The sequence below is a fragment of the Hyperolius riggenbachi genome, chromosome 7 (genome assembly GCF_040937935.1).
Source record: "Hyperolius riggenbachi isolate aHypRig1 chromosome 7, aHypRig1.pri, whole genome shotgun sequence".
NCBI classification, from domain to species: Eukaryota; Metazoa; Chordata; class Amphibia; order Anura; family Hyperoliidae; genus Hyperolius; species Hyperolius riggenbachi.
In genome coordinates this window covers 235,589,866-235,616,516 of record NC_090652.1, presented here as the reverse complement: position 1 = coordinate 235,616,516, position 26,651 = coordinate 235,589,866, and the positions used below count along the sequence as shown (strand labels likewise).

At 47.5% G+C, this 26,651-nt stretch overlaps 1 protein-coding gene across 1 annotated transcript; it reads right to left on the bottom strand.

Annotated features, from left to right (window-relative positions):
* Positions 1 to 23,997: 23,997 nt before the first annotated feature.
* Positions 23,998 to 26,229, bottom strand: LOC137525791 (speedy protein 1-A-like). Its single transcript, XM_068246992.1, has 5 exons — positions 25,870 to 26,229; positions 25,701 to 25,759; positions 25,529 to 25,614; positions 25,167 to 25,329; positions 23,998 to 24,500 (listed from the first exon to the last, which is right to left on the bottom strand). The coding sequence occupies exons 1-5, from the start codon at positions 25,895 to 25,897 to the stop codon at positions 24,321 to 24,323; spliced, it is 516 nt and encodes a 171-aa protein (XP_068103093.1). The 5' UTR covers positions 25,898 to 26,229; the 3' UTR covers positions 23,998 to 24,320.
* Positions 26,230 to 26,651: the final 422 nt, after the last annotated feature.

Sequence of the window (26,651 nt, the reverse complement as noted above, 5' to 3'; positions counted from 1 at the left end):
AATAATAATGTTTGAATTTGTTCCATATAAAATTAAATGGCTAACAACTTGTTTAGTGCTATAACAAACCAGACTAAGTCTAGAGTAGTTGTCATCAGGGCCTAAGGCACTGTACCTCTGGCTAGTTAATGCTAAGAGACACCTGTAGCTACCCATGACGGGCAAGGGAACTAAGAGAGGAGTGACAGCTGGGACAGCCAGTACACTTGTGGTACAGTTTGGTGGGGGTTTGTAGGTCCATGGAGGGTGAAGTCTAAGGTGCCAGGATATCTGTGCCTATAGGCTCCTGTGAGGTAAATCCGGGCCTGTCTGGTTGTCATTCTTCTTGCAGCTGCTTGAGCTGCAAATATTAATTATTTCTTTGTACAAAATTTTTAAATTTTACTATAGGCTTAAAAAAAATGTGTGCTGCGATGTATGCTGTATGTTGGGCTGCTCTCTTTACCTGACATTGCAGACGTTAAGACGTTAAAGCCAAGTACATACATGCTCAATGAGTATCTTATATCTCGATATGAACTAAATCCTTTGGACAATACTGCGGGTGCACCACCGGTGTACAGGTGCTTCCCACAGCTAAAGCCAAGTGTTGTGTATGTTTCTATGGAGATCAGAGGAGGAACGTTGGAGAAGTGGACAATGGAGTGGCTTCCAACGGACTGGGTGGGGACGGGAACAATGGTCTTGGGCATAACGGTTACTAAAGATTCATGTAGACCACAAAGATCAGCACACTCGTATTCAAAATGCAAATCTTACTTTTTATTGCAAAAGATATCAAAGAGTGAAATACGTGCACAATTATCGGCTTGAGGATGGTCAAGTCGCCTGAAATAGCTCTTAACCAGTGTCTGTCACCATGTTTTGAGACACACACAGTTGGAAGCTAATGGCTATCTGGACAAGGTTACCGGCAGGCATTTGATGGACTTTGGGGGTCTGTGACTCCTATCTTCTGCAAGTAGCTGGTTCTTGTCATACACATATTTTACTCTTTGATATCTTTTGCAATAAAAAGCAAGAAGATTTGCATTTTGAATTCGAGTGCTCTGGTGGATTGATTGATTACATCTTACTACAGAAAAAAGTATTTTTTTTGTAATATAACTGACTTCTTGATGCTAGTGCACTGCATTGTTTTTCTAATGCCACATGAGCAGCCCTCCTACAGCAAATGTGGACCCTTTGAGGTTTTTTCCTGTTCAGTCTGGCACCTCTCTCTTTAATTTGGAATGGCTGATCTAATCATAGCACTCTGATGGAGGGGGTAGGGAAAGGGCTCCCAGTTGAATGGCATTGCAGTGTGTGAATCAATAGTATAGGAATTGGTAGACAGAATTTTACTTTACATATTCATTAGTGATTTTGGCAGTTCTCTTTGTGTTTTCCATTAGTAACATTGATTAAGTTTAAACAATCATGTTATCCTTCCCTAATCAAGTGTCTTCAGGCACCAACCTGTAGTCAGACAGAACTGTGAATGGTCTCCATACCTAAAATGCTGATGAGCATTTTGTCTGATCATAGAACTGAGCTGTCTGGATGCAAACAAGTTGCTCCAGGCCATGATTTTATCTACCTTTCCACTTATGGTGCCTTTACATAATACCAGGGACATGCAGGCAACAGGATTATAATGGATTGAGTTTTGAATCATTTTGTTACATTTCACAACCGTATCATCCATGACTTCTATTGCTAGCTATCTAGGCAAACACTGCACAATAATGACCTCTTCTAGACGTAGGCGCTGTCAGCCATACTATCTCAATAAAAAACAACACATATATAAGTAGATAAATACTTGCTCTACTTACATAACATATTGGACTGTCCACATTTTGATTTTAGTGATTTCTCTACAGTAAAAAAAGAGAAAATCCTTCTTAGCATTTCCCATTTTAACTGTGGCTATTTTAAAGCCAATCGTGGTGTAATTTCCGCCCTTACTCTTCTCTGCCTGATTGTGTATCATTGCCTGCCCTCCACTATAGAAAGTGCATGGTCTCAGCATGAGAAATATTGGCCAATGAGCGAGGAACAGAGGTTACTTTTCAACAAGAAAAGTAATAGTGATTTTAACTTTTGGATTGCCTGGTTAGCATCATTATTACTTGTTTACCAGATAAAAATAAAGAATTGATTTTAGATTTTATGCCCGACAGTTACACTTTAAAATCTACGTCCTGTTTGCAGCCTCCTATCTTTGCCAGGACACAGATTTTGAACAGCCTGGCTCCCCATGCGTTCGCACTTTCGGTAGCCGCCCACATGTCTTATTACGGCTATGGTTTGACTGGCTCCTGACCCTGTACTACTGTAAGCTAACAACAGTGATAAAACAGTAAAATAATAAAAAGGCTAAGGTATGTCTATAAAAAGTATGACATTAAAGGATAGATATTATTATTATTGTGATATTGATCGAATATTGATTGGACATACCCATTCTTTGCTTAATTAATGCCACTGAGAGTGCAGGGGAAGTGGGGTGGGATGACTGTGGAGAAGAATGGTACACTAACAACGTTCTCATAGTTAGTGGCTGCAGTGGTGCAATAGATATTAGACAAAATTCTTATAGCGCATGATTCAGGTGATATCAGTTGTATACATGATCTACCACTAATCTAAATGTGTATTTAGAAGTGGCTCTCTGGAGCCCGTCAGCGCTTTAGTACCAACCATCAAAGAGTTAAATGTGACATCATCTGAGCAGGAACTCATCGCCTGCTATTGGCTGATAAAACCTTGTGATATAATGACAGGCATGGTCTTTACTGCGCATGCCCGAACTATCACCTAGTTCTAAGAACTAAGTGCACAGGGAGAGAAGTCGCACACCACTGGTGAGGTGCTGGACCAATGTTTGTAATCCACAAAAAAATCCAGAAGGTCCGCACACTCTAAAGTACCATGTCCTGTTTATTCAAAACACGTGACAAACCATTCCACAACGTTGTGGAATGGTTTGTCACGTGTTTTGAATAAACAGGACATGGTACTTTAGAGTGTGCGGACCTTCTGGACTTTTTTGTAGTTCTAAGAACTGTCATCTTGTTCTAAAGAGGCCATTTGTTTAATGTTCATATGAGAATATTTTCATAACAATGGCTTATATTTATGTTGTTCGTCGCCAGCTAGTTTGGCCTCAACACTGGATAAACTCTTTAACCTTGGCTGGTTTTGTGTAAGACACAAAACCATGTTCCAGTGTTTCTAGAAATGCTGCTTAAAGGGAGACTCTGCAAATCAAGTCTTTTAACTAAACTCAGTTAAAGTAACTGAGGCCTAAAAATTCAATCATATAATACTTAAATTCTTACATGGCTGACATTAGATCGGGTCTGTAAGCTATGTTCTTTCCATATGTGGAACGTTTGTTTTTTTTTAAATGGACTCTGATTTGCTTATATCCTCTCAAAATTCACAAATAGATGAATTAGCTACTGCCCCTCCACTGTGTGGGTGTGACTGCTTGAGCAGCAGACTTTAGTTTATAAGCGTCTTTTGCAGTCAGCAACTAGAGCAAATTGTGCACTGTGCAGCCCATGCACACCACATGGCCAGAACTTTATGGACACTGGAACACCACACCCATATGTGCTTCCTGAACATTTATGGCGAGAACTATTAGGATTAATGTAGAGTTTTTTATTTTATTTAAGGTGCATTCACACCTTTTGATTATGTGTCGCCTGTCGGGGTTTAAGACCCGATCCACTAGGGTGCGACACATTCTGTTGCTATGCGGGAAGTGGAGGGACAATGGAGTGGCACATGCGTGACGGAGCAGTGCATGTGTGACAGGGAGGGACGTGAGGGGGGAGTGGCACAGACAATGCAATTGACCATGGCGGGGGGAGTTGATCTGCAGACCGCTCGTGGGTTTTGGGGGTCGGCAGCTGTGGTACACATGCCTGATTATCGGCTCAGGGGGTTGTTATCGGCTGCCTTAGTCAGACGTGTGTATGGGCGTATATAAAGCACCATCATCTATGGGCAGCACGGTGGCGTGGTTAGCGCTCTCGCCTTGCAACGCTGATTCCCTGGTTCGAATCCCAGCCAGGTCAGCATCTGCAAGGAGTTTGTATGTTCTCCCCGTGTCTGCGTGGGTTTCCTCTGGGTACTCCGGTTTCCTCCCATATCCCAAAATTATACAGATAAGTTAATTGGCTTCCCCCTAAATTGGCCCTAGACTACGATACATACACTACACAATACATACATACACATAGGACTATAGTAGGGATTAGATTCTGAGCCCCTCAGAGGGACAACATACTCTGTACAGCACTGCGGAAGATGTCGGCGCTATATAAATAATAATAATAATCTTCCATAACTCTGCATAGGGTGCAATGTAAACATGGTAAACCAGAACTCCTAATAGTGTGTGAGGGGCTTAAAAGGCCCAAAAAGCCCTCTTACTAAAATGCTATGCAAAACAGAAGTTTGCCTTCTTAAAACAGAAGGGATTTGCTTACAGGGACAACAAAGGATGATTTGCATATTCAGCAGTGATGCATTGTGGGAGACATCATATGCTCACCTCAACCTGAATAATTGCAAATACCTTCTGTTTAAAGAAGGCAAACTTGAGTTTTGCTTTCCAAAGAAGAGGGAAGCCTTTGCTACCCATGTTCTCCTCACCACCGCCGCTGGCCAGGACCCTCTTTTAGCTCCCAGCCATTCTCCCCTTTGTGTACTAATTGCAACTCTTTTTCCAATACTTGAGTACAGAAGATAGATCACCATCTATTATGTGCAACTTGGTATTGGCACCATGTTGCCATCTGGAAATTTGTTTACTTATTATGAGTTTGAAGAAAAAAGATCATAATTAAAATGGATAAGCAGCATTGGCATTCAATGGCAAACCGACTTTGTGCAATTGCTAGTTTAACTCTTCCCTTAGTTTCATCCATCATTGTTCTCCCTCCGCTTACCCTATAATTATATGCCCCAGCTAGTCATGTTTATTCCATATGACAGATACGTACAAAAGCACAGTTTCTAATATGCCACTTTGATGGACGTAGAATCCATATTCTTTACCAGGACTAATCCGAAGTAGTCCTCTTGCCAAAATATACAATAAACTGTTTGGCTGATCCAATATCACATCTGAGATAATATCCCACGCATCTGACTCAACAATGACTTGAATAGATGCTGCCATTTTGGATTTAGTAAGAATTTTGCATTCTTTTGTTCAGGATATATATACATGCGTGTGCAATGTATGTGATCTGGTTTTACTTGCATGGTGTACTCTCTGGCGGAATTTCAATTAGACACTTCTGCAATGTGTTTTTACATTGTGGGTCACACAGAAAAAAACATGTTAGCGGACCACTGAAGGGGTTAAGCCTCAGTGTTTACTATATGACAGTGCTGCCTTGGCAGAGCTCTCCTGCAGTCTATTCACAGCTTCTGGCAAGAGTTAATTAGACACTTTGATCTAATCTTTGAAAGACAGAACACAGAGAAAGGACTTCTTCAGCAACTATATGTGCAATAAAGACTTTTCATTGTGTGCTGTGCAAGAGTTTAGGTCCACTTTAAGGAACAATTACTGTATAGAAAAGTACCATATCCTCAGTTTATATCAATGACTGCAGCACAGTTTACTCCCTTCACAGCATAAAGAATACATATTATACTGCGTACCAAATAAAACAGATTTAAAAGACCGTAATTTTCTAGTTTAATTGTATTGTTACATGATTTGTAGTCTAATATCCTGGCATTTCCCACCTTTATAGGGACGGGTTGCTTTGGGTTGGGATGGGGGGAGTTGGTTAAGGGTGCTGTTCACCCTCCTCTGACCATACACAAGGGGGTGTGGAAGCAGCTGCCACTGTCTTTCTCTCCCATGGTGGCTTCTAAAAGGGGTATTTGCAGTGGAGTCTATGGGCTAATCCGATTTTTATCCAGGATCCATTTACGACCAGGAACTTGCGGACATTTGCTACTTCCCTTTTATTAGGACTCTCTGAAACCACCAGGGGCATTCTCCAGTAGCCATGGAGAGAAAGACCAAAAACTATGCCCCTGAAAATAACTGCAGTCATAAATATGTCCATCTTGAATGCGCTGAGCAGTGTTGCCAACTCATCCCTTTAATTACTGACACATATGAATTGCACAGGTTTTGTGGCTAGGTAGATGCAGTTAAGGCACTGACTATGTGCAAATAGCCCCAGAACCTGTATAACTTAGATGTATCAGTAATTAAAGGGATGAGTTGGCAACACTGGTGCTGAGTCGGAAGCGTGACATGGTCAGTAAGATTCTGAATGTGGACCTGAAGACTATCTATCTACTATCAATTGCCTGCACCCACTCCTTCCCCAAGCATCACTTTCTAAAGCCTCAAAGCAGGGGCGTCAAACTCAAATACAAAGTGGGCCAAAATTGAACACTGGGACCATGTCATGGGCCAACCTCAATGTCTAGTGGTCATCTCCTTCCCTTATAAATTTCCCTGGTGTGTAATGGCCTCTCCTCCCTCCCCTATACAGTTCCATAGTGTCTAGTGGCCCTACTCCCTTCCCTGTACAGTTCCCTGGTGTCTAATGTCTCCTCCCTCCCCTATACAGTTCACTGGAGTCTAGTTGCCCTACTCCCTCCCCTATACAGTTCCCTAGTGTCTATTGCATCCTCCCTCCCATATACAGTTCTCTGGTGTCTAGTGGTCTTCCCTCCCTCCCCTATACAGTCCAATGGTGTCTAGTGGCCCTACTCCCTACCCTATACCGTTCCATTGTGTCTAATTCCTCATCCCTCCTCATACACTTCACTGGAATTTAGTTGTCCTACTCCTTCCCCTATACAATTTCTTGGTGTCTTATGCCTCCTCCCTCCCCTATACAGTTCCCTGGTGTCTAATGCCCCTCCCTTACCTATAGAGTTCCCTGGTGTCTAGTGGTCCTCCTTCCTTACCCAAAGACAGTTCACTGGTGTCTAGTGGCCCTTTCCCTCACCTATACAGTTCCCTGGTGTCTAGTGCCCCCTTCACCCCCAAACAGTTACCTAGTGATGTCTAGGGACACCACTTCCTCCCCTACAGAGTTCATTAGTGCTTTCCCACTCCCTCACCCATATTTCTTTCCTGGTGATCTAGGGCTTCACCTCCAATCTAGATTCCCTGGTGGTCTAGAGTTGGCCAAACATAACGCAAAGTAGGAAAACCACTTGCGGACAAAATGTGATGGTTCTGTAGAACAGTTTGACATGTATGCCTCAAAGCATCACAGTTGTATTATACATTAACTTGGGTGGAACTATTTTGAATTCCACAAATTATCTAAGATACAGTTCTCATTTGCCATAAAAATGGTGCATTTAGCAGACCGAAGCAGAACTTACTCATCCTAATGGGTGTGATCGGATCCTATGTTAATCAATAGAATATGTTCACATTGCTCCATTGGAATGGATTTATTCAGCCCGTTCCACCAAACAGAGTGCAAGTTTGGGGAGGGAGTGATTTTTCCAGATTGAAAAACTGATGCCCAATAAAAATCATTTTCAGTTTTTGATTCATCCAGTGTGAAATGGCCCTAAGCAACCAGTGGGCTTTCAGATTTCCTAAACTACACTTTCAAGGAGCTAAATTATGAGATTTTCAACCTCTTATTGTTTTAGGCTATAACAAAATAACTGAAGTTCTCTGGTCGAAACACAAAAAGCAAGAAAGCAAAGTTAGTTCTTCATACAAAAGTCTCTGAGTTTGCCAGACCAGTTGACAATGTTTGTGCATGGGCAAGGTAGCATGTCCATTCATTTTGCTCTTCCCTGGTTAGGTTATGGATGGAAAACATTTAGGCAATATATGTATTATGTAGTAAGAGCTGAGGCACTTCCTGGCTGGTATTTCTCAATACCTATTTCCATTAGTTAGCACATAGCTAATTTTACAATTTTCTGGATGCTTTTTCATGGGAATAAGATTGATGTGTGTATCCCATTATATTGTTACAATTATCTGTAAACTAGAGAAAGTTTTCCTGATGATTCATGATTGCTTTTTGTAAAAGTACTGGAGTGGGTGGGGGTGGATGATGATTGTAAACAGCTGTTTTCTAAGCTGGTATCTGTGACCCTTTATCCTCTGGTTGAACATGACTCAGCAGGAAAAGACTCATTGCTACACAGAGGTCCAGATCTGCATCTGGAGAGCAATCGAACACCCACCTACCATACACCTGTCACACATATCACCCTGGTAATCTCTACAAAATTTCCAGGCAGGGTCAGGTGAGATTTATGGCATGGAGTATACATTTTCCAAGGCATAGCCATGAATCAGTCAAGCTCATCAAAGCTCTCACTGAGAATGTTATGCTATAGAAGTTAAATGGAAAAAAGAAACAGGAAAAATAAGTCAGTAAAAATGTAAAGCTAATGCATAACAAGCACTCAAGGTTTGATCATTTTGAAAAACAGAGTAACCAAGCAGCTCAGGATGACCCAAACCACTAGAAATGCATAGGGACATGCAGAGCTGGGACAAGGTCCTCCAGCACCCAAGGCTCAGACACCAAAGTGCGCCCCTCCATCCCTCCCACCCCAGCCGTCACACACTGATTGCTATTAGACTAAGAGGCACCCCATGGCCCACAACCTCCCCAACACCTTAATATCTAGTTATCTGGCTTGCAGTCACTGCCATGTATCCCCGTTTCTTATTTCTTTCTGCTTCAAACACAATTAGGAATGACAGCTGAATGAATTGTGCGCCCCTTCCTACACTGCGCCCTGAGGCTGGAGCCTCTCCAGCCTATGCCTCGGCCCGGCCCTGGGGACATGTGTCGAACTCCAGGCCTGGAGGGCCAGATCCATGCCAGTGTTTAGGATGGACTGATAAAGAAAGGAATGTGTTCTACCTGATGGACCACACCTTTCCTGATTCAGACCCATCAATTCATTTGAGCTGTATGAAAAATGTGTGAGCATCTCGGCCCTCGTAGGACCGGTTTGACATACCTGGAGGGGGATAAAAGAGACCAAAAAGCCCTCCTACTAATAACCAATGCTTGGTGAAATTTGCCTTCTTAAAACAGCGGTTCTGGATGCCTGTCTGGCTTACAGGGGCGAAAAGAGATAATTTGCATATTCAGTAGTGGTGCATTGTGGGTAACCACAAATTATCATTTTGAAAAGCTCCCCCTCGGCGGCAGAGGTGGACAGGCAATGTATACTGCAGTTTGCACCACGGGGGGCACAATGAACATTAGGGGGGACAGCCTTGGGGGTTCGTCACATTAATATCGCTCGCCGTTACTGCCGCACACACTCGAAACTGGTGGCATCGTAGATCAGGCATGCACCCGGCAGCACTGATTTTCATCTGATTTGAAAATAATTATCGAATTGGATGGATGATCTACCGCCAAGTCACTAGATGTATGGGTACCTTATGTGAATTATTAGGTTTTAGCATAAAACTTCAAGGTGAAAATAGAGTTTAGTGTTTTCAATCAATGGGTTGTCAATCAGGTGAGAGTCAGAGACGCTGCTTTATTTTAAGAACCGGCATCCAGCAAAAGGCATTCACACATACAACACATGTCTGGATAAAGTGTAGAGAAACCGAGAGCCCAATATAGTGTAGTATGTTAAGCATAAATGAAGTAAAGGTTATCGTGAGAAAATTATACTCACAAACATGGGTTACCACACAGGCAACCACTGTATAGGCAGGTGAGGAGATTAGATTAGGCGCTACACCTGCTATTGCTGAAATTCTGTCTTGTCCCCATTTTTATTGCCTGATGAAGCGGGCTGGGCCTGCAAAACGCGTTGCACTGTTTTGGGGTACTAAGTAATAAATGTGACTACTATTCAGACAGTCTTTCGTGTCTGCTTTATGGAGGTAAGTCCACCACTTCCTCCCAGCAAATTTTAAAGTTTTTATCCACTTTTATCCTGCTGGCGCCTCTGTTCTCCTACTGCTAACACATGTCTGGAGGTGTTTCATGGCTTTAACAAAGTAGGTTTCTGAGGACCTCAGAAAAAGAGCTGTTGATGCCCATAAAGCTGAAAAAGGCTAAAGAGTTTGGACTCCACCAATGAACAGTCAAGATAATTATATACAAATTAAAGGGGTTCTTTGGTGGTGTTAAAAAAACAAAAACCGACACTTACCTGGGGCTTCTCTTGGCTCCCTGCAGCTGTCATGTCCCATGCCGTCCTCCTATGATCCTCCGTTCCCCGACAGTGGTGCTCACCGCCAGGTCGTGATCACGCTTACGCGTGGATTCAAGACCATTTTGACGCATTCCGCCTCGGACACGAAAATCCGTGAATAGATTTTCAACCACGAAAATCTGCTTCGGCTACGCGTGAATGCGGACAGAAATCCACATTCACGCTCGTGAAACCCGGCGCTGAAGTCGTGGTTTGCGGAAATGCGTCAAACTATGCGGAAGTGACACATTGCAGGCCAATCAGAGTGCCCCAGCCAGGCCCTAGCAACCAATCACAGGAGGGGAGCTATGCCCTCCCCTCCTGAATATAAAGCGGCGGCCATGATGGAAAAGCTCTGTCCTTGCTAGACTGTGGTGCTGAGAGGATTATCTCCAGGCCATTGTTGTTTGAGCAAGTGCATTTATTGTGTTAAAAACAAAGCGGTTTTTTTGCTAACACTGCTCTTATACTGTACACAGTTAGCTAGTCAGTGAGTGATTGCTGTAGTTAGTTGTAGTCAGTGTAGTGTAGTGGGAGTGTGGGAGTCTAGTGATTATTTAACTGTGTGTAGTGCAGGCAGGTTCAGTGCTGCAGTGTAGTCAGTGTAGTGGGAGTGGGGATTATCTGTGTGTAGTGCAGGCAGGCAGGCAGGTTAGTGCAACTGCAGTGTTCACTTGCATATTCCAGTGACAGTTATACACTTGTACTATTTGCAGGCAGCCAGTCACACCGCCGGCGCCGCCACTCTCTGCCAGCGCTGTTCATTCATTCTGTCAGTGACCTTGTGCCGTGCCCAGTGCCCACTGCTCGCTCGCTGGCATATGAGCATCTCATTACACAGTGTGACATCCTTGTGTGCCCACTGCATCCTTCAGTGACCTAGTTGTATATCCAGTGCCCACTGCATCCTTCAGTGACCTTGTACTGTGCCCACTGCATCCTTCAGTGACCTAGTTGTATATCCAGTGCCCACTGCATCCTTCACTGACCTTGTGCTGTGCCCACTGCATCCTTCAGTGACCTAGTTGTATATCCAGTGCCCACTGCTGTGCCCACTGCATCCTTCAGTGACCTTGTACTGTGCCCAGTGCATCCTTCAGTGACCTAGTTGTATATCCAGTGCCCACTGCTGTGCCCACTGCATCCTTCAGTGACCTTGTACTGTGCCCACTGCATCCTTCAGTGACCTTGTACTGTGCCCACTGCATCCTTCAGTGACCTAGTTGTATATCCAGTGCCCACTGCTGTGCCCACTGCATCCTTCAGTGACCTTGTACTGTGCCCACTGCATCCTTCAGTGACCTAGGTGTATATCCAGTGCCCACTGCTGTGCCCACTGCATCCTTCAGTGACCTTGTACTGTGCCCACTGCATCCTTCAGTGACCTTGTACTGTGCCCACTGCATCCTTCAGTGACCTTGTACTGTGCCCACTGCATCCTTCAGTGACCTAGTTGTATATCCAGTGCCCACTGCTGTGCACACTGCATCCTTCAGTGACCTTGTACTGTGCTCACTGCATCCTTCAGTGACCTTGTACTGTGGCCACTGCATCCTTCAGTGACCTTGTACTGTGCCCACTGCATCCTTCAGTGACCTTGTACTGTGCCCACTGCATCCTTCAGTGACCTAGCTGTATATCCAGTGCCCACTGCTGTGCCCACTGCATCCTTCAGTGACCTTGTACTGTGCCCACTGCATCCTTCAGTGACCTTGTACTGTGCCCACTGCATCCTTCAGTGACCTTGTACTGTGCCCACTGCATCCTTCAGTGACCTTGTACTGTGCCCACTGCATCCTTCAGTGACCTAGTTGTATATCCAGTGCCCACTGCTGTGCCCACTGCATCCTTCAGTGACCTTGTACTGTGCCCACTGCATCCTTCAGTGACCTTGTACTGTGCCCACTGCATCCTTCAGTGACCTAGTTGTATATCCAGTGCCCACTGCTGTGCCCACTGCATCCTTCAGTGACCTTGTACTGTGCCCACTGTATCCTTCAGTGACCTAGGTGTATATCCAGTGCCCACTGCTGTGCCCACTGCATCCTTCAGTGACCTTGTACTGTGCCCACTGCATCCTTCAGTGCCGTTGTACTGTGCCTGGTGCATCCTTCAGTGACCTTATACTGTGCCCACTGCATCCAGTGATTCATTACTAGCAACATGTCTGGCAGGGTTTCGCGGGGTGAGAGGAAAGGGAGTTCAATTGCCTCAGCCACTTCTGGGACTTCTCCACGTCCAGGGAGAGGACGCCCAGCTGTACGTGGTCGTGATGCAGCAGAAAGGGGGACAGCAAAGCCTGGGCCGAGTCAGCGGACGCCATTGTCCAAATATTTTAAAGTTTCTGGTCCCCGTGTGGTGGTTGAGCAAATGGAACCTGACGTACTCATGGACATCATGACTTCCTCCCAGACCTCTACTGTGAGCACCACTCCAAGCAGCAGCAGCAGCCAACGTCCCACGCTTGTTGTGACATCCACCCCAGCACCCACTGGTCAGCAGCCCTCCCAGGATGACAGCGTTCTGTCCCTCAGTCCGGCTTCTGGGAACCTGCTGATGCAAGAAGCTCAGGACTTACTGGGGACTGATGTGGCAGAGATTGAGATCGGGCCACAATCACAAGCGTTGTTGAGTTCTGGTGATGAAGAAGAGGGGTCTGTGTCTGGGGATGTAGGGACAGAAGAGGAGGCGGTGGAGTCAGAGGAAGAGCTGGATTATGAAGATGCTGCTGATGATGACGACGTTGTGGACCCTAACTATGTGCAGCCTGCTGAGTCCGTGGAAGAATGGTCAGAGGCAGAGCAGGATGACGAGTCACCTCGGCCTAGGCAAGGATATCGCCATATGTCAGGCAGGGGCATCGGCAGCAGTGGGCGTGGAGGAAGTAGACAGGACACTGCTTCAGCCGGCACCACCACCATGCAACCCCCGGCAACTACTACCACACATTGTTCCGCTGCACCCTCTGCTAGTGGGGGCCGCAGTAAATTAAAATCACCAGTGTGGGATTGCTTTGAGGAATGTACTGATGACAAAAGGTATGCTGTGTGCAGGTTATGCAGCAAAAGATTGAGCCGTGGGAAAAGTCTGAGCAAGATGGGTACCTCATCCCTCCAGGGCCACCTGAGAAGCCGCCACTGCCGCGAGTATGCGGACTTTAAGAGGAAGCAGGCACTGCTGGCAGGGGTTCCTGAGAGCAGAAGGCCCACCAGCGCAGCAGCATCATCCCTCCCTCAGGGTCGTGAATCCCCCACAGCAGCAGCAGTAGTAGCACGCAAGCGCTCTTCCACCTCGGCTACTCAGGACACAGAAATTGAGGCTGGCAGCCAGTGTTCGTCTCTCTCCTCTGTCTCCCCTGCATCCCAGCGTCGTCAGACCCTGCTGAACGACACCTTTCAGGGTCTGACCAAGCCTCTGCCTCCAAGCCACAGGCGGATCCGCAAACTAAATGGCTTGCTGGCCCGGGCCATGGCATCACAGCTGCTTCCCTACTCCCTGGTGCAGGAGGGGAGCGCCATGCGGACGCTGCTCCAATTTGGCATCCCCGAGTGGCAAGTCCCCAGTCGCCACTATTTCAGCAGGAGCGCGATCCCAGCACTCCACAAGTTTGCGGTGGAAAACGTGGCCCGTTCCCTGGACTACTCTGTGGGCAAGCGGGTCCACGTGACCATGGACTCGTGGAGTAGCAGATTTGGGACAGGTACCTACCTGTCCTTTACGGCCCACTGGGTGACACTGATGGAAGGGAAGGAGGACAAGAGCGCATCAGCCCAGCTAGTGGTGCCACCACGCGGGATCAGGGGGGATGCAGAAGGGTCCTGTCACGACACTCCCTCTGCACCCGGAAAGCAAGCCCGCCTCGGCAGCAGCAGCGCCAAGCCTCGGCACTGCCAAGCCCTTTTAAAATTGGTGACCCTGGGGAAGGAGAGGCTTACGGCCACCAACGTCCTGGCCGCCCTCAGGAAGCAGGAGCGGAGGTGGCTGACCCCCAGAGGCCTGGAAGTGGGGTATGTGGCAGCCGATAACGGGGCCAACCTGGTGGCAGCAGTGCAGCAGGGAAACCTCCAGCACATCCCCTGCTTGGCCCACGTGCTCAATCTTGTGGTGCAGCGCTTCTTGCGCACCTACCAGGGGATGAGCGAGCTGCTGCAGGATGCCCGGGCGGTGGTACGCTTTTTCCGCCTGTCAGCCACTGCCTCTGCACTCTTGTCCACCTTACAGCAGCAGTATGGAAGGCCACAACACCGGATGATCATCGACATGCCAGTTCGCTGGAATTCGACTCTGGCCATGTTGGAGCGGCTGTGTCAGCACAGGCTGGCTCTTAGGGCCTACATGCTAGACCCAAGTGTCCCCAGCAACCAACAAGTCCCCATGATTACTGCCACTCAGTGGACACTGATGCAGCAAGTATGCCTGGTGCTGAGTCCCTTCCTGGAGGCAACCAAGATGGTCAGTGAGGAGCGGGCCTCTGTGTGCCAGTGGGTGCCCTTGGTTTGTCTACTGGAGCAGGCAATGGGCAATTTAATTGAGCGTGGGGATGAAGCCCTGAGGCAGTTGGAAGAACAGGAGCAGATGGCAGCACAGTCCAGCTCAGAGGAGGGCTCACAGCAGGTAGTGGAAGAGTTGGAGGTCCCTAACCTGAATGAGGAGGAGGAGGAGGAGCAGAGTGCAGCAGGCGTTGTACGTGGATGGCGGTTTGAGGAGGACAACGACATGGCACAGGAAGAGGACAGGCATGCGTTATGGGACAATGGCGAGGACGAGGAAGATCTTGCTGGCAGGGCCCACTTGTTTCCCATGGCTGTGCACATGTTGCGCTGCCTTCGCAGGGACCCCCGGGTGATCCAGATGCGTTCAAGGGAGGACATCTGGATTACCTTGATGCTTGATCCCCGTCTGAAGGGGAAGCTGGGAGACTTAATGACGCCATCCTCCACTGAGCAACGCACAAGGGAGTTGAAGGAGGCCCTTGTGCGCAGACTACTGGAAGCATTCCCCCAGCCTTCCACCCCCACTGTAACTGCTCTGCCAAGCCAGCAAGAGGTGCCTGCCATTGCCACTAGCAGCACAACAACAACCACCAGCAGCAGCAGCAGCAACTGGCGCCCCGGAGACCTGAAGAGCCTAAGCAAGAGCCTGTATGCAGTGCAGCAGCCCAGAACAGAGGTGCCCGCCACAGCATCCACCACCAACCAGCACAAGCAACGACTGACCACCATGGTGTCTGACTATATGGGGTCATCCAGCGGGCTCAATGACACCGACATCCCCGTGGACCCCTTGGAGTACTGGGTCAAGAGACTGGACATCTGGAGCGAGCTTTCCCAGTACGCCCTGGAACTCCTATCCTGCCCTCCTTCCAGTGTCCTCTCAGAGAGATGCTTTAGTGCGGCCGGTGGTGTGGTCACAGAGAAGCGCTCTCGGCTCTCCCACACCTCTGTGGACAAACTCACCTTCCTGAAAATCAACCAGGCTTGGGTGGAAGGTGAGTTCCTGGCCCCTATTGTCGGACACAGGGGGACATGAAGTGGCTGCTGCATGTGCTGTTGTTAACTATGCCTGCCTTTATAAAGACAGTTACTACCTACCTAGTGCCTACCTTGGTTAATTTTTTGGTGTTATGGTACTACTACCAGTAAGTTGCCATGGTCCTCCTTCTGAGCTGCTGAACTGACCGCCCGCTTTGTCCTCCTGACTCAGTCGCTACTACACTCTGCGTTTACACTGCCCGGGTCACCGGGTGCATTTAATTTTTTGGCCAGCACTATGACGCTGTGCTACTACTACTACCACCAGTATGTTGCCATGGTCCTTCTGTGCTGCTGCTGCTGAACTGAACGCCCGCTTTGTCCTCCTCCTCCTCCTGACTCAGTCGCTACCACGGTACCACCAATGTACTCTGTCTGCGTTATCACTGCCCGGGTCACTGGGTGCATTTAATTTTTTGGCCAGCACTATGACGCTGTGCTACTACTACTACCACCAGTATGTTGCCATGGTCCTTCTGTGCTGCTGAACTGAACGCCCGCTTTGTCCTCCTCCTCCTCCTGACTCAGTCGCTACCACAGTACTACCAATGTACTCTGTCTGCGTTATCACTGCCCGGGTCACCGGGTGCATTTAATTTTTTGGCCAGCACTATGACGCTGTGCTACTACTACTACCACCAGTATGGTGCCATGGTCCTTCTGTGCTGCTGAACTGAACGCCCGCTTTGTCCTCCTCCTCCTCCTGACTCAGTCGCTACCACGGTACCACCAATGTACTCTGTCTGCGTTATCACTGCCCGGGTCACCGGGTGCATTTAATTTTTTGGCCAGCACTATGACGCTGTGCTACTACTACTACCACTAGTATGTTGCCATGGTCCTTCTGTGCTGCTGAACTGAACGCCCGCTTTGTCCTCCTCCTGACTCAGTCGCTACCACGGTACCACCAATGTACTCTGTCTGCGTTATCACTGCCTGGGTCACCGGGTGCATTTAATTTTTTGGCCAGCACTATGACGCTGTGCTACTACTACTACCACCAGTATGTTTCCATGGTCCTTCCGTGCTGCTGAACTGAACGCCCGCTTTGTCCTCCTCCTCCTCCTGACTCAGTCGCTACCACGGTACCACCAATGTACTCTGTCTGCGTTATCACTGCCCGGGTCACCGGGTGCATTTAATTTTTTGGCCAGCGCTAGAACGCTGTGCTACTACTACTACCACCAGTATGTTTCCATGGTCCTTCTGTGCTGCTGAACTGAACGCCCGCTTTGTCCTCCTCCTCCTCCTGACTCAGTCGCTACCACGGTACCACCAATGTACTCTGTCTGCGTTATCACTGCCCGGGTCACCGGGTGCATTTAATTTTTTGGCCAGCACTATGACGCTGTGCTACTACTACTACCACCAGTATGTTGCCATGGTCCTTCTGTGCTGCTGAACTGAACGCCCGCTTTGTCCTCCTCCTCCTCCTGACTCAGTCGCTACCACGGTACCACCAATGTACTCTGTCTGCGTTATCACTGCCCGGGTCACCGGGTGCATTTAATTTTTTGGCCAGCACTATGACGCTGTGCTGCTACTACTACTACCAGTATGTTGCCGTGGTCCTTCTGTGCTGCTGAACTGATCGCCCGCATAGTCCTTCTCCTGACTCAGTCGCTACCACCACTGCACTCTGCGTTCACACTGCCCGTGTCCACTGACAACTCTGCTGCGATGTCATTGCTAATTGCTGAAAAAAAAAACAAAAAAAAAATTACAAAAACCTCTCTGGGGCCTTTTTGGCGTCAGCCACTCATCCTCCTCCAGCGGTACCTTCGCCGCCAAGTGCCATTGGAACTCGCCTTCACCTCTTTGACTGCTTAACGCGTATATCCCATTTTAAAACCACTTATTACCAATTAATAGCCCCATTTAAAGTGTTGATTTCACTTTAAAATCCATTTTCTCTAGAAAAAAAAATTTGGGGGGAATTTTTTATGTTGAAGTTATGTTGCCCCTTATCACCTCGATAATCCATGCAATTTCGGGGATTGTAGCATGTATGGGGGCTTTGTTATTAACGTTAAAAGAAAATCCGCCTCCGGGCGGGAATCCACGCGTGATTACGCCATTCACGGCAGAAAATCCGCGTGGTTGCGTGGACGCGGACGAAAATCCGCATGCGGCGGGGCCGAATGCGGATTTTTTTTTGCAACCACGCGGATTTCCGAATTCGTGGATGAGGCACATCCGAGCATCCCTGTTCCCCGATGCTGGTCCCGGTCTAATTACGTGTCTAACTAGACTGCGGCACGCGTACTCGCTACCGCATGCTCGGGAGCTTACTGCACATGTTGGCTCACAGTGATCAAGAGGTCAGGAGCCAATGAAAACGGCTCCAGACCGAGTTACGGAGCTCAGCTGTCTTCAGACTTTAGACAGCTGAGTTCTGTGGGGGCGGGGATGTGCAACTGCAGGGCAGCGTTAAAACATATGCTGCATCAGGCTTAGGCCGCCACGAGTGCGGCGTAGTTTTAACAACAGTTGGTCCTGAACCGATTAAGATCATTGTTACCCTGCCTTGAAGTGCTTTATTGCTTAACGGTTTGCTAAAGATCATGTGGACAAACCAGAAGGATATTGGAAGAATCATCTGATGGATGAAGCCAAAACAGAACTTTTGGTTTTGAATGAGGAGTGTTACATATGGACCCCCCCCCCCCCCCCCCCCCACACACACACACACACACACACACACACTGCATTCCAGCATAAGAACCGTATCCCATTTGTGAAAAAAAGGTGATGGGAGTGTTCTAGTTTGAGTATGTTTTGCTGCATCAGGGCCTAGTAGGCTTGCCAGTGCCACCATTGATTGATCAATGAATTCTGAACCATACCAGAACATTCTACAGAAAAAAATGTCAAGACATCTGTCAGGAAACTTAATCTTAAGAGACAGCGAGGTCAAGCAGCAAGACAACAATCCAAAACACGCAAGTAGTTTTTTCTAAAGAATGGTTAGAGAACCTGAGATGAATTAAGTAAAAGAACTGATACATACCTGCGGCTTCCTACAGCCCTATGTCAGGGCTGGATTTACCATAAGGCACTGTATTGTTATAATTATTGATTTAAAAAGGCACGTGCCTACAGGCGCCTGATGATGGAAAGGCGGCTTACACCCCTCCCTGAGCGTCTCCCTCCTTCCCAATGCATAGTCCTGAGTGGAGTGCAGGGGCGTAGCAATTGCCATAGCAGCCGCTATGGGGCCATGGAGCAAAGGGGGCCAAGGTGGTACTTGATGTATTCACTATTACCTTCCTTGTCTCCCTCCTCCCTTTCACTTTGTCTCAGTGTCCATGCACTATATGCATTGAAGATAGCATGATAATGTATATTGCTAACTCATATCCATAGGGTAGGGGCAGGTGGCATTGCCCGAGAGCCTACATCTAGGGGCCCCATGAAAGTTCTGCTATGGGGCCCCATAATCTCTAGCTATGCCGCTGGTGGAGTGTAAATGAGAGGTTACTCACCTGGGTCTCAGCATTCCACTGACCAGATCTCCCTTCAGTTGGGGGCACCTCTAGCTACTTAATACTGAGGATAGCTCTGGCTCCCTAATATTAAGGGGCACCTGAAGTTACCTATGATGGGCAAGGGAAGTAAGGGAGTAATGACAGCCAGGCTACCCAGCATACTTGCGGTGCAGTTTGGTGGGGGTTTGTAGGCTCATGGAGGGCGAGTCTAGGGTGCCAGGAGATCTGTGGCTATAGGCTCATGGGAGGTAAATCCGGGCCTGCCCAATGTACACTGTTGCCTCCCTCGCCATCTTCCATGCGTCTGCAATCTCGCCTGGCATTAGGGCTCCAGTTGCGCCAGTTGTGGTGCACTGCGCATGCATGGCCCAGCTAAGCGCGTGCCCCATTACGCCCCGTCTCCGAGAGCATTCTGCACTTGTGCGGTACGACCTGCATAAGCATAGAACACTCCTGGCGACGGGAGCACGATGGGGTGGCTGCGCATGCGCAGTGCACCCCGACTGGTGTGAATGGAGCCTTAATATCAAGAATGCATACAAATGTAATGGCCAGGGAGGACGGCAAGGCAGACAACAGTGTACACTGGGCTGGAAGAAGCCCCAGGTAAGTATCAATTATTTACTTCATCTCAGGTTCAATTTGAAGTACACCTGAAGTGAAAGGGATATGGAGGCTGCCATATTTATTTCTGTTTATACAAATGACCTGGCTGTCCTGTGGATCCTCTGCCCCTATACTGTTAGGCATATACCTTGAACAAGTATGAAGATCAGATATTTGACTGAAGTTTGACAGAACTTGCCATATGTTTGTTTCAGGTAGGCCATTCAGAAACTACTAATGCATGAAAAATCAGCAGGACGCCAGTCAGTCAACGGTTATTGATTAAAAGGGAATTAATATAGCAGCCTCCATATCCATTTCACATCAGGTGCACTTTAAAGAAGCATAAAATGAATGTTCTGGAATGGAAAATACCGACTTTAATCCAATTGCAATGTTGTGAAAAGACCTAAAGCAAGTGCTTGGCTGCGGTACAGACCTATACTAGTTCCCTCCGTTATTTGCTTGATGAAGCGGGACTGTGCCCACGAAACGCGTTGCACAGTGGAGCTTCTAATAAATGTTATTTTTTGAAACAAAAATAGTGAATTTCTGTCTGTCTTTCATTGAGGGAGGTAAGTCTACCTTAACTTCCCGCTTTTAAATGGTTTTTAGACATTTTTATCCTATTTTGTTGCCTCTGCACATATCCATACACTAAAACAAGTGGTTCATGTTTGGAAACCCACCAACATTCAAGAGCTAAAGCTGTTCTGTATGGAGAAATAAACAGTGTGCAGGACTGATCAACAATTACCGTAAGTATTTAGATGCAATTGTTGCTATACAAGGGGTCACACCAAATATTGACAGCACAAATCACTCACTTTGACTTGTTTGAAAATCAGGTGATGTTTTAGATAGATAAAGATGGTGACAGTGGAGAAAGGAAGATCATCAGTGGAGCCTGGAGAGGTCAGGTACTTCTCTACTCCAAGTGCTACTTTGCAATTGGAAAGCAAAGATCAGCTGGTCTTGGAGAGAGCTCCGAGGTAATTGTAGCCATGAAGTTGAGTCCTCAATTCGTTTTACAGCCCACTAGTGATGCACCTTTAATTAAGTGAAGAACTGTTCCAAGGGTGCCTCGTCTATGAGCAGCAGAACTTATAGAGGCCCTGACTTCATGGCTAGGAGGTGGCCACGGTTGGTTCCTTGTGGCCTTATGCAATTCCTAGGATCAGTTCCAGTAAATGGAACTGTGAATTGTCACTGTAGGGTAAAAAAAGATGATTAGTGATCCAAACATTAAGAGTCTTTTGGTTAATCCAACTGAAGAAAAGTAAAACTTTTTGAGCAGTAGGATTGTAAGCCCACCCACCACGTCACGGTAGACTCTTTTAGGGTGGGTCCCTACACTACACTATGCTAGCCTACTCTGAATGGTGCTAGTCACCCTAATAGTGCTACACTAGTTAATATGCTTTTAAGCAATACCACCCCTATCCTCTCCTAACACTACCCCTTCCTCCTAACACTAGCCTATCCCTCTACTAACACTAACCTTCCCCCTCTCTAGACCTAACACTAGCCGTCTCCTCTCCTAACACTAGCCTTCTCCTCTCTTAACACTAACCTCCCTCACACCTCTCCTAACACTAGCCTTCTCCTCTCTTAACACTAGCCCTCCCCTCTCCTAACACTAACCTCTCCCCTCTCTACACCTAACACTAGCCTTCCCCTCTCCTAACACTAACCTCTCCCCTCTCTACACCTAACAAAAGCCTTCCCCTGTCCTGACACTAATCTCCCTTCTCTCCACTCTTAACACTTGCCTTTCCCTCTACTAACACTAACCTATCCACTCTATACTCCTAAAACTAACCTCCACCCTCTCCTCTCCTTACACTAACCTCCCCCTCTCTACTTCTAATACTAGCCTTCCCTTTTCCTAACAATAACCTCCCCCATCCACTCTTAACACTAGCCTTCTCCTCTCCTAACTCTAACCTCCCTCCTTTCTACACCTAACACTAGACTTGTTCTTTCCTTCCCTTCTCCTAACACTAACCTCCCCATCCACTTTTAATACTAGCCTTCTTCTCTCCTAACACTAACCTTCCCCTTCTCCAGTCCTAGCACTAGTCTTTCCCTCTTTTAATAATAACCCCTCCCCCCACTCCTAACACTAGCCTTCCCCTCTCCTGACACTTACCTTTCCACTCCTAACAATTACCTCCCCCTCTCCACTCCTAACACTAGTTTTCCCCTCTCCTAACACTAACCTACCCCCTCCCTACTCCTAATACTAGCCTTACCTTTTCCTAACACTTATCTCCCCATCCACTCTTAACACTAGCCTTCTCCTCTCCTAACACTAACCTCCCCTCTCTACATCTAACACTAGCCATCCCTTCTCTTAACACTAACCTACCCCCATTTCTACTCCTAAAGCTAACCTCCACCCTCTCCTCTCCTAACACTAACCTGCCCCTCTCTACACTACAACCCTAGCCTTAACACTATCCTTCTCTACTAACACTAACCTTCCCATTCACCACTCCTAGCACTAGCCTTTCCCTCTCTTAACACTAACCCCCCCCCTCCACTCCTAACACTAGTCTTCCCCTCTCCTTACACTAACCTTCCCATCCTCCACTCCTAACACTAGCCTTCCCCTCTCCTAACGCTAACTTCCCCCCTCTTCCCTCCTAACACCAGCCTGACAATTCCTAACACTAACCACCCCTTCTCTACTGCTAACACTAGCCTCCACCCTTTCCACTCCTAACACTCACCTCCCCCCTCTCCAATCCTTACACTAGCTTTCTTCTCTCCCACCTTCCCCTTCTCCAGTCCTAGCACTAGCCTTCCCCTCTCTTAACACTACCCCCCCCCCTCCACTCCTAACAATAGCCTCCCCCCCCCCCCTTACACTAACCTCCCCCCTCTTCACCCCTAACACTAACCTCCCCCTTCTCTACTGCAAACACTAGCATCCCCCTATCCACTCCTAACACTCACCTCCCACCTCTCTAATCCTTACAGTAGCCTTCCCCTCTCCTAATACTAACCTGCCCCCTCTGCACTCCTAACACTTACCTCCACCTTCTCCACTCCTAACACTAACCTCCCCCCCTCCACTCCTAACCCTAGCCTTCTCCTGTCTTAACACTAAACCCCCCCCCCCCCCCACCACTCCTAACACTAGCCTTCCCCTCTCCTAACTTTAACCTCCCATTTCTACACCTAACACTAGCCTTCTCCTATCCTAACACTAAACTCCCCCCTCTCTATTCTTAACACTAGCCTTTCCCTCTCTGCTCCTAACACTAACCCCCCCCCCCCTAATCCTAATTCTAGCCTTCACCTCTCCTTTCCTAACACTAACACCCCCCCACCCACCCCCTTCCCAGTTTCCCATTGCCGCTACAATGTTTGCAGAAGATGGTAGGAGCTGCAAGCAATGATGGTGGAGGATGGCTGGGACTGTAAGAAAAGATGTTTCAAGATGGCAGGAGCTGCATGCAAAGATGGTTTCAGATGGCAGGAGTTGCAAGCAAAGGTGGTTCAAGATGGCAGGAGCTGCAAGCAATGATGGTGGAAGATGGCTGGGACTGCAAGAAAAGGTGGTTCAAGATGATAGGAGCTGCAAGCAAAGATGGTTCAAGATTGTAGGAGCTGCAAGCAAAGGTGGTTCAAGATGGTAGAAGATGTAAGCAATGATGTTTGAAGGTGGCTGGGGCTGTAATCGATGACGGTGGACAAAGGAGACACTCACTGCAGGAGATGACTGACACTGCAGAATATGAATTAAAGAAGAAGTTCACTGCAAGAGATGACAGACACAGCAGGAAATGAATTGAATGAGTCGCTCACTGCAGTAGAGAAGTCACTGCAGGAAATAAATTAAAGGGGAAGATCACTGCAAGAGATGACAGGCACTGCAGGAAATGATTTGTAAGAGTCGCTCGCTGCAGTAGAGGAGCCACTGCAGGTAAAGATAGGAGCTGCAGGTGATAGCTGCAGAAGTCGCTCACTGCAGATGATGACAGGCACTGCAGGAAAAGATAGGAGCTGCAGCTGATGGCTGCAGAAGTCGCTCACTGCAGGTGATGACAGGTACTGCAGGAAAAGATAGGAGCTGCAGCTGATGGCTGCAGAAGTCGCTCACTGCAGGTGATGACAGGCACTGCAGGAAAAGATAGGAGCTGCAGCTGATGGCTGCAGAAGTCGCTCACTGCAGGTGATGACAGGTACTGCAGGAAATGAGTAAGAATGTAGGAAAAGCCAGGAGCCGGAGGAGATGGAAACTCTGACAGACACTGTGGCAAAAAGATATTAAAAGCAGATGACAGCAAAAACTTCAGCAGATGGATGAATTTTCAGGAGCTGCATGAGAAGGAAGGAGCTGTATGAGGTGGTTGATGGTGGATTCCATGTCAGAGCCTGCATGAATCACTTCAATGCAGGTGATGGAAGTCGCTGGACAGGATGGAAAGAGTTGCAGGACATGGATGGAGATGACAGGAGCTGCAACTGACCTGGCAGGAGGTAACTATCACTGCATGATGCAACACCAGGAGCGGGGCCTGGACCTAGAACACTGGTCACAGACATATCCGCTCCCTGGTTCCATAGCAGTGCATTCCTCTATGGTCATCCTGAAATCCCGATGGGCCAGGCCATGATGGTCCATTCTCTTTCTTCTCAATCCCCGATGACTCAGTCTCTTCATGACCTAAGGGAATTAAACAAACATACATGTTAGACGTTTATAAAATAAACTAATGAATCTTTTTTAAAATGTGAGTGCAATTTTGTTTATCGATTTTAAATAAAAGCAGTACTTCATGTTTATAAAATATCCAAAAATATCCAGGTGATTAGGTGATAGTCGGGTGATTAGGAGTCTTCAGGATGGCTTTGAAGGACAAGGAAGCACAGGTAACTATCACTCATTTAAAGTAAGGCTGCTGGATTTTAATTTTAGGCTGGAGATCTGCTTTAAGTACCCCCCCCCCCCCCCCCGCATGCCTAACTTTAACCTCCCACACCTAACCTTAAAACCCTATGGGGTACCCAAATTCTGTTTCCAGAGATACAGGCTAAAGGAAACCTGAATAGAGCTTCCCTGCTGTTTAGTGGTTTCCCCCTCTCTCTCCATCCTGTGTCCTGTCCCCCCCAGCTGACATTATGCAGAGTACGGTGGACGCCATGATAATGTCACCTGCTCCGACATAGTCCAGCAATGTGTGTCCTCCTGTCACCGCTTAGTTTTCCCCCTAGTGCCCGGCATCTCCTGCATTGGGTGATTAGATGAGTGCAGGAAGAGATGCCGGGCTCTAGAGGTAGAGCTGAGTGGTGACAGATTAGTGTTTAGGATTTTTTATTTTTTTTTACTTACATGGCGGCACTCCTCACGACTGACCCAGGCCCGGAATCTCATCCGTCTAAAGAGGGTCTTCGTAGCCTCCTTGAAGTCTTCTTCGCTGCTGAAGTACCAGTCGGCGAACAGGAAGATGGAGTAATAGAATGGGATGTCTTCTTCCATCTGGTTGGCCAGGAACCTGAAAAAATGATGGAATAATAAGAATGTGCTATAAAAACATACCTATTTGTATTGCTAACTATATACTGTATATCTATATGCTACCAGACCCATGGCAGAAGAGAGAAGGAGGGTGTCATGGAGCCCCCCAATATAAGTTACCCCTCTACTGTCAGCTATGTGAAAATATGCATGAGAAGAAAACATCATATACTTACAGAGCAGCGTAGAAGTTCCGGATGTTGTATTCGGCAATGGAGAGGCCAGCTCTGCTGAAGTAGACGAGCACCATGGCAAGCAGGTACTGTAATGGGAAACACAAATACAGAGACAATTAGCTTTTACTGATAGACAAACCAAGACTTCTATGGTACATTTGCTAATATTTACCTTGTCTGACACTCTTTTGCATCCATCATGTTGCAGGAAGATTTCAATGGCGCGGTCATCTGTGTGAGACAAAATGGTAAAATATGAGAATCGTGGTATGTTATAGAAATGGCTCTGCTGTAATGAAGATAATGGTTTTTCTAATGGTTAAACAGGTTAAATATCTCACCAAGGAGCTTGTGGAAGGCTCTCCTCATCTCTCTTGTGATGGTGACTGGCTTCTGAGAATCTGATGGACTGGCTCTGGCTGGTTGGTCGGTGTCTGTCACACTCTCCCACTTAACACTCCTGTACGGAACATCCTCGTTTCCAGGAGTGATGAGTGGAGAGGGAATGCGAGGTCCTCTCTGTCTGATTCGGATGGGATTGTCAGGTGTTCTGAATGGGTCTGGAGGCTCCTGTGTTCTGAGTGAGCTGGCAGACTCAGATGACACAATGGGACTCGGAGACTCATGTGTACTGAGTGAGCTGGGAGACTCAGATGACACAATGGGACTCGGAGTCTCAGGTGTTCTGAGTGTGCTGGCAGACTCAGATGACACAATGGGACTCGGAGTCTCAGGTGTTCTGAGTGTGCTGGCAGACTCAGATTCAGAAACGACTTTGCCTGGTGGTGTAGGTGTCCCTGCAGGCCTATCTAAAAGCTGTGCAGGGTTGGATGGGACTGCTGCAGCTGGTGCAGTCAGATCACTGGTGGGTGATGAAGATGTTTCATCAACCCCATCCAAGGCCTCTGCAACCTGTGCCATGGAGAGAGTGTGGATGGTGAAACTCTCATTTGCAGTTGGCACAGGTGCATAATAGATAGGCACTGCAGGCACTGCAAAGTCAGAGTCTGGGGAGGATCCAGACCCATCAGTCATGACGCTCCCATCCTGGGAATCAGAGGGAGAGAAGCTGATGGTGTTTGCTCTGTAGGAAAAGATGTAAAATACACAGTGTAAGTTAAAG

What these genes read in the sequence shown, in the direction of transcription:
- LOC137525791 (XM_068246992.1), bottom strand. Translation starts at nt 25,897, where the DNA reads ATGAGGAGAGCCTTCCACAAGCTCCTTG. An exon ending in AGCCTTCCACAAGCTCCTTG is followed by an intron (nt 25,760 to 25,869) that starts GTGAGATATTTA and finishes TGTCTCACACAG; the next exon opens with ATGACCGCGCCATTGAAATC. An exon ending in GTCGTGAGGAGTGCCGCCAT is followed by an intron (nt 24,501 to 25,166) that starts GTAAGTAAAAAA and finishes TAATTCCCTTAG; the next exon opens with GTCATGAAGAGACTGAGTCA.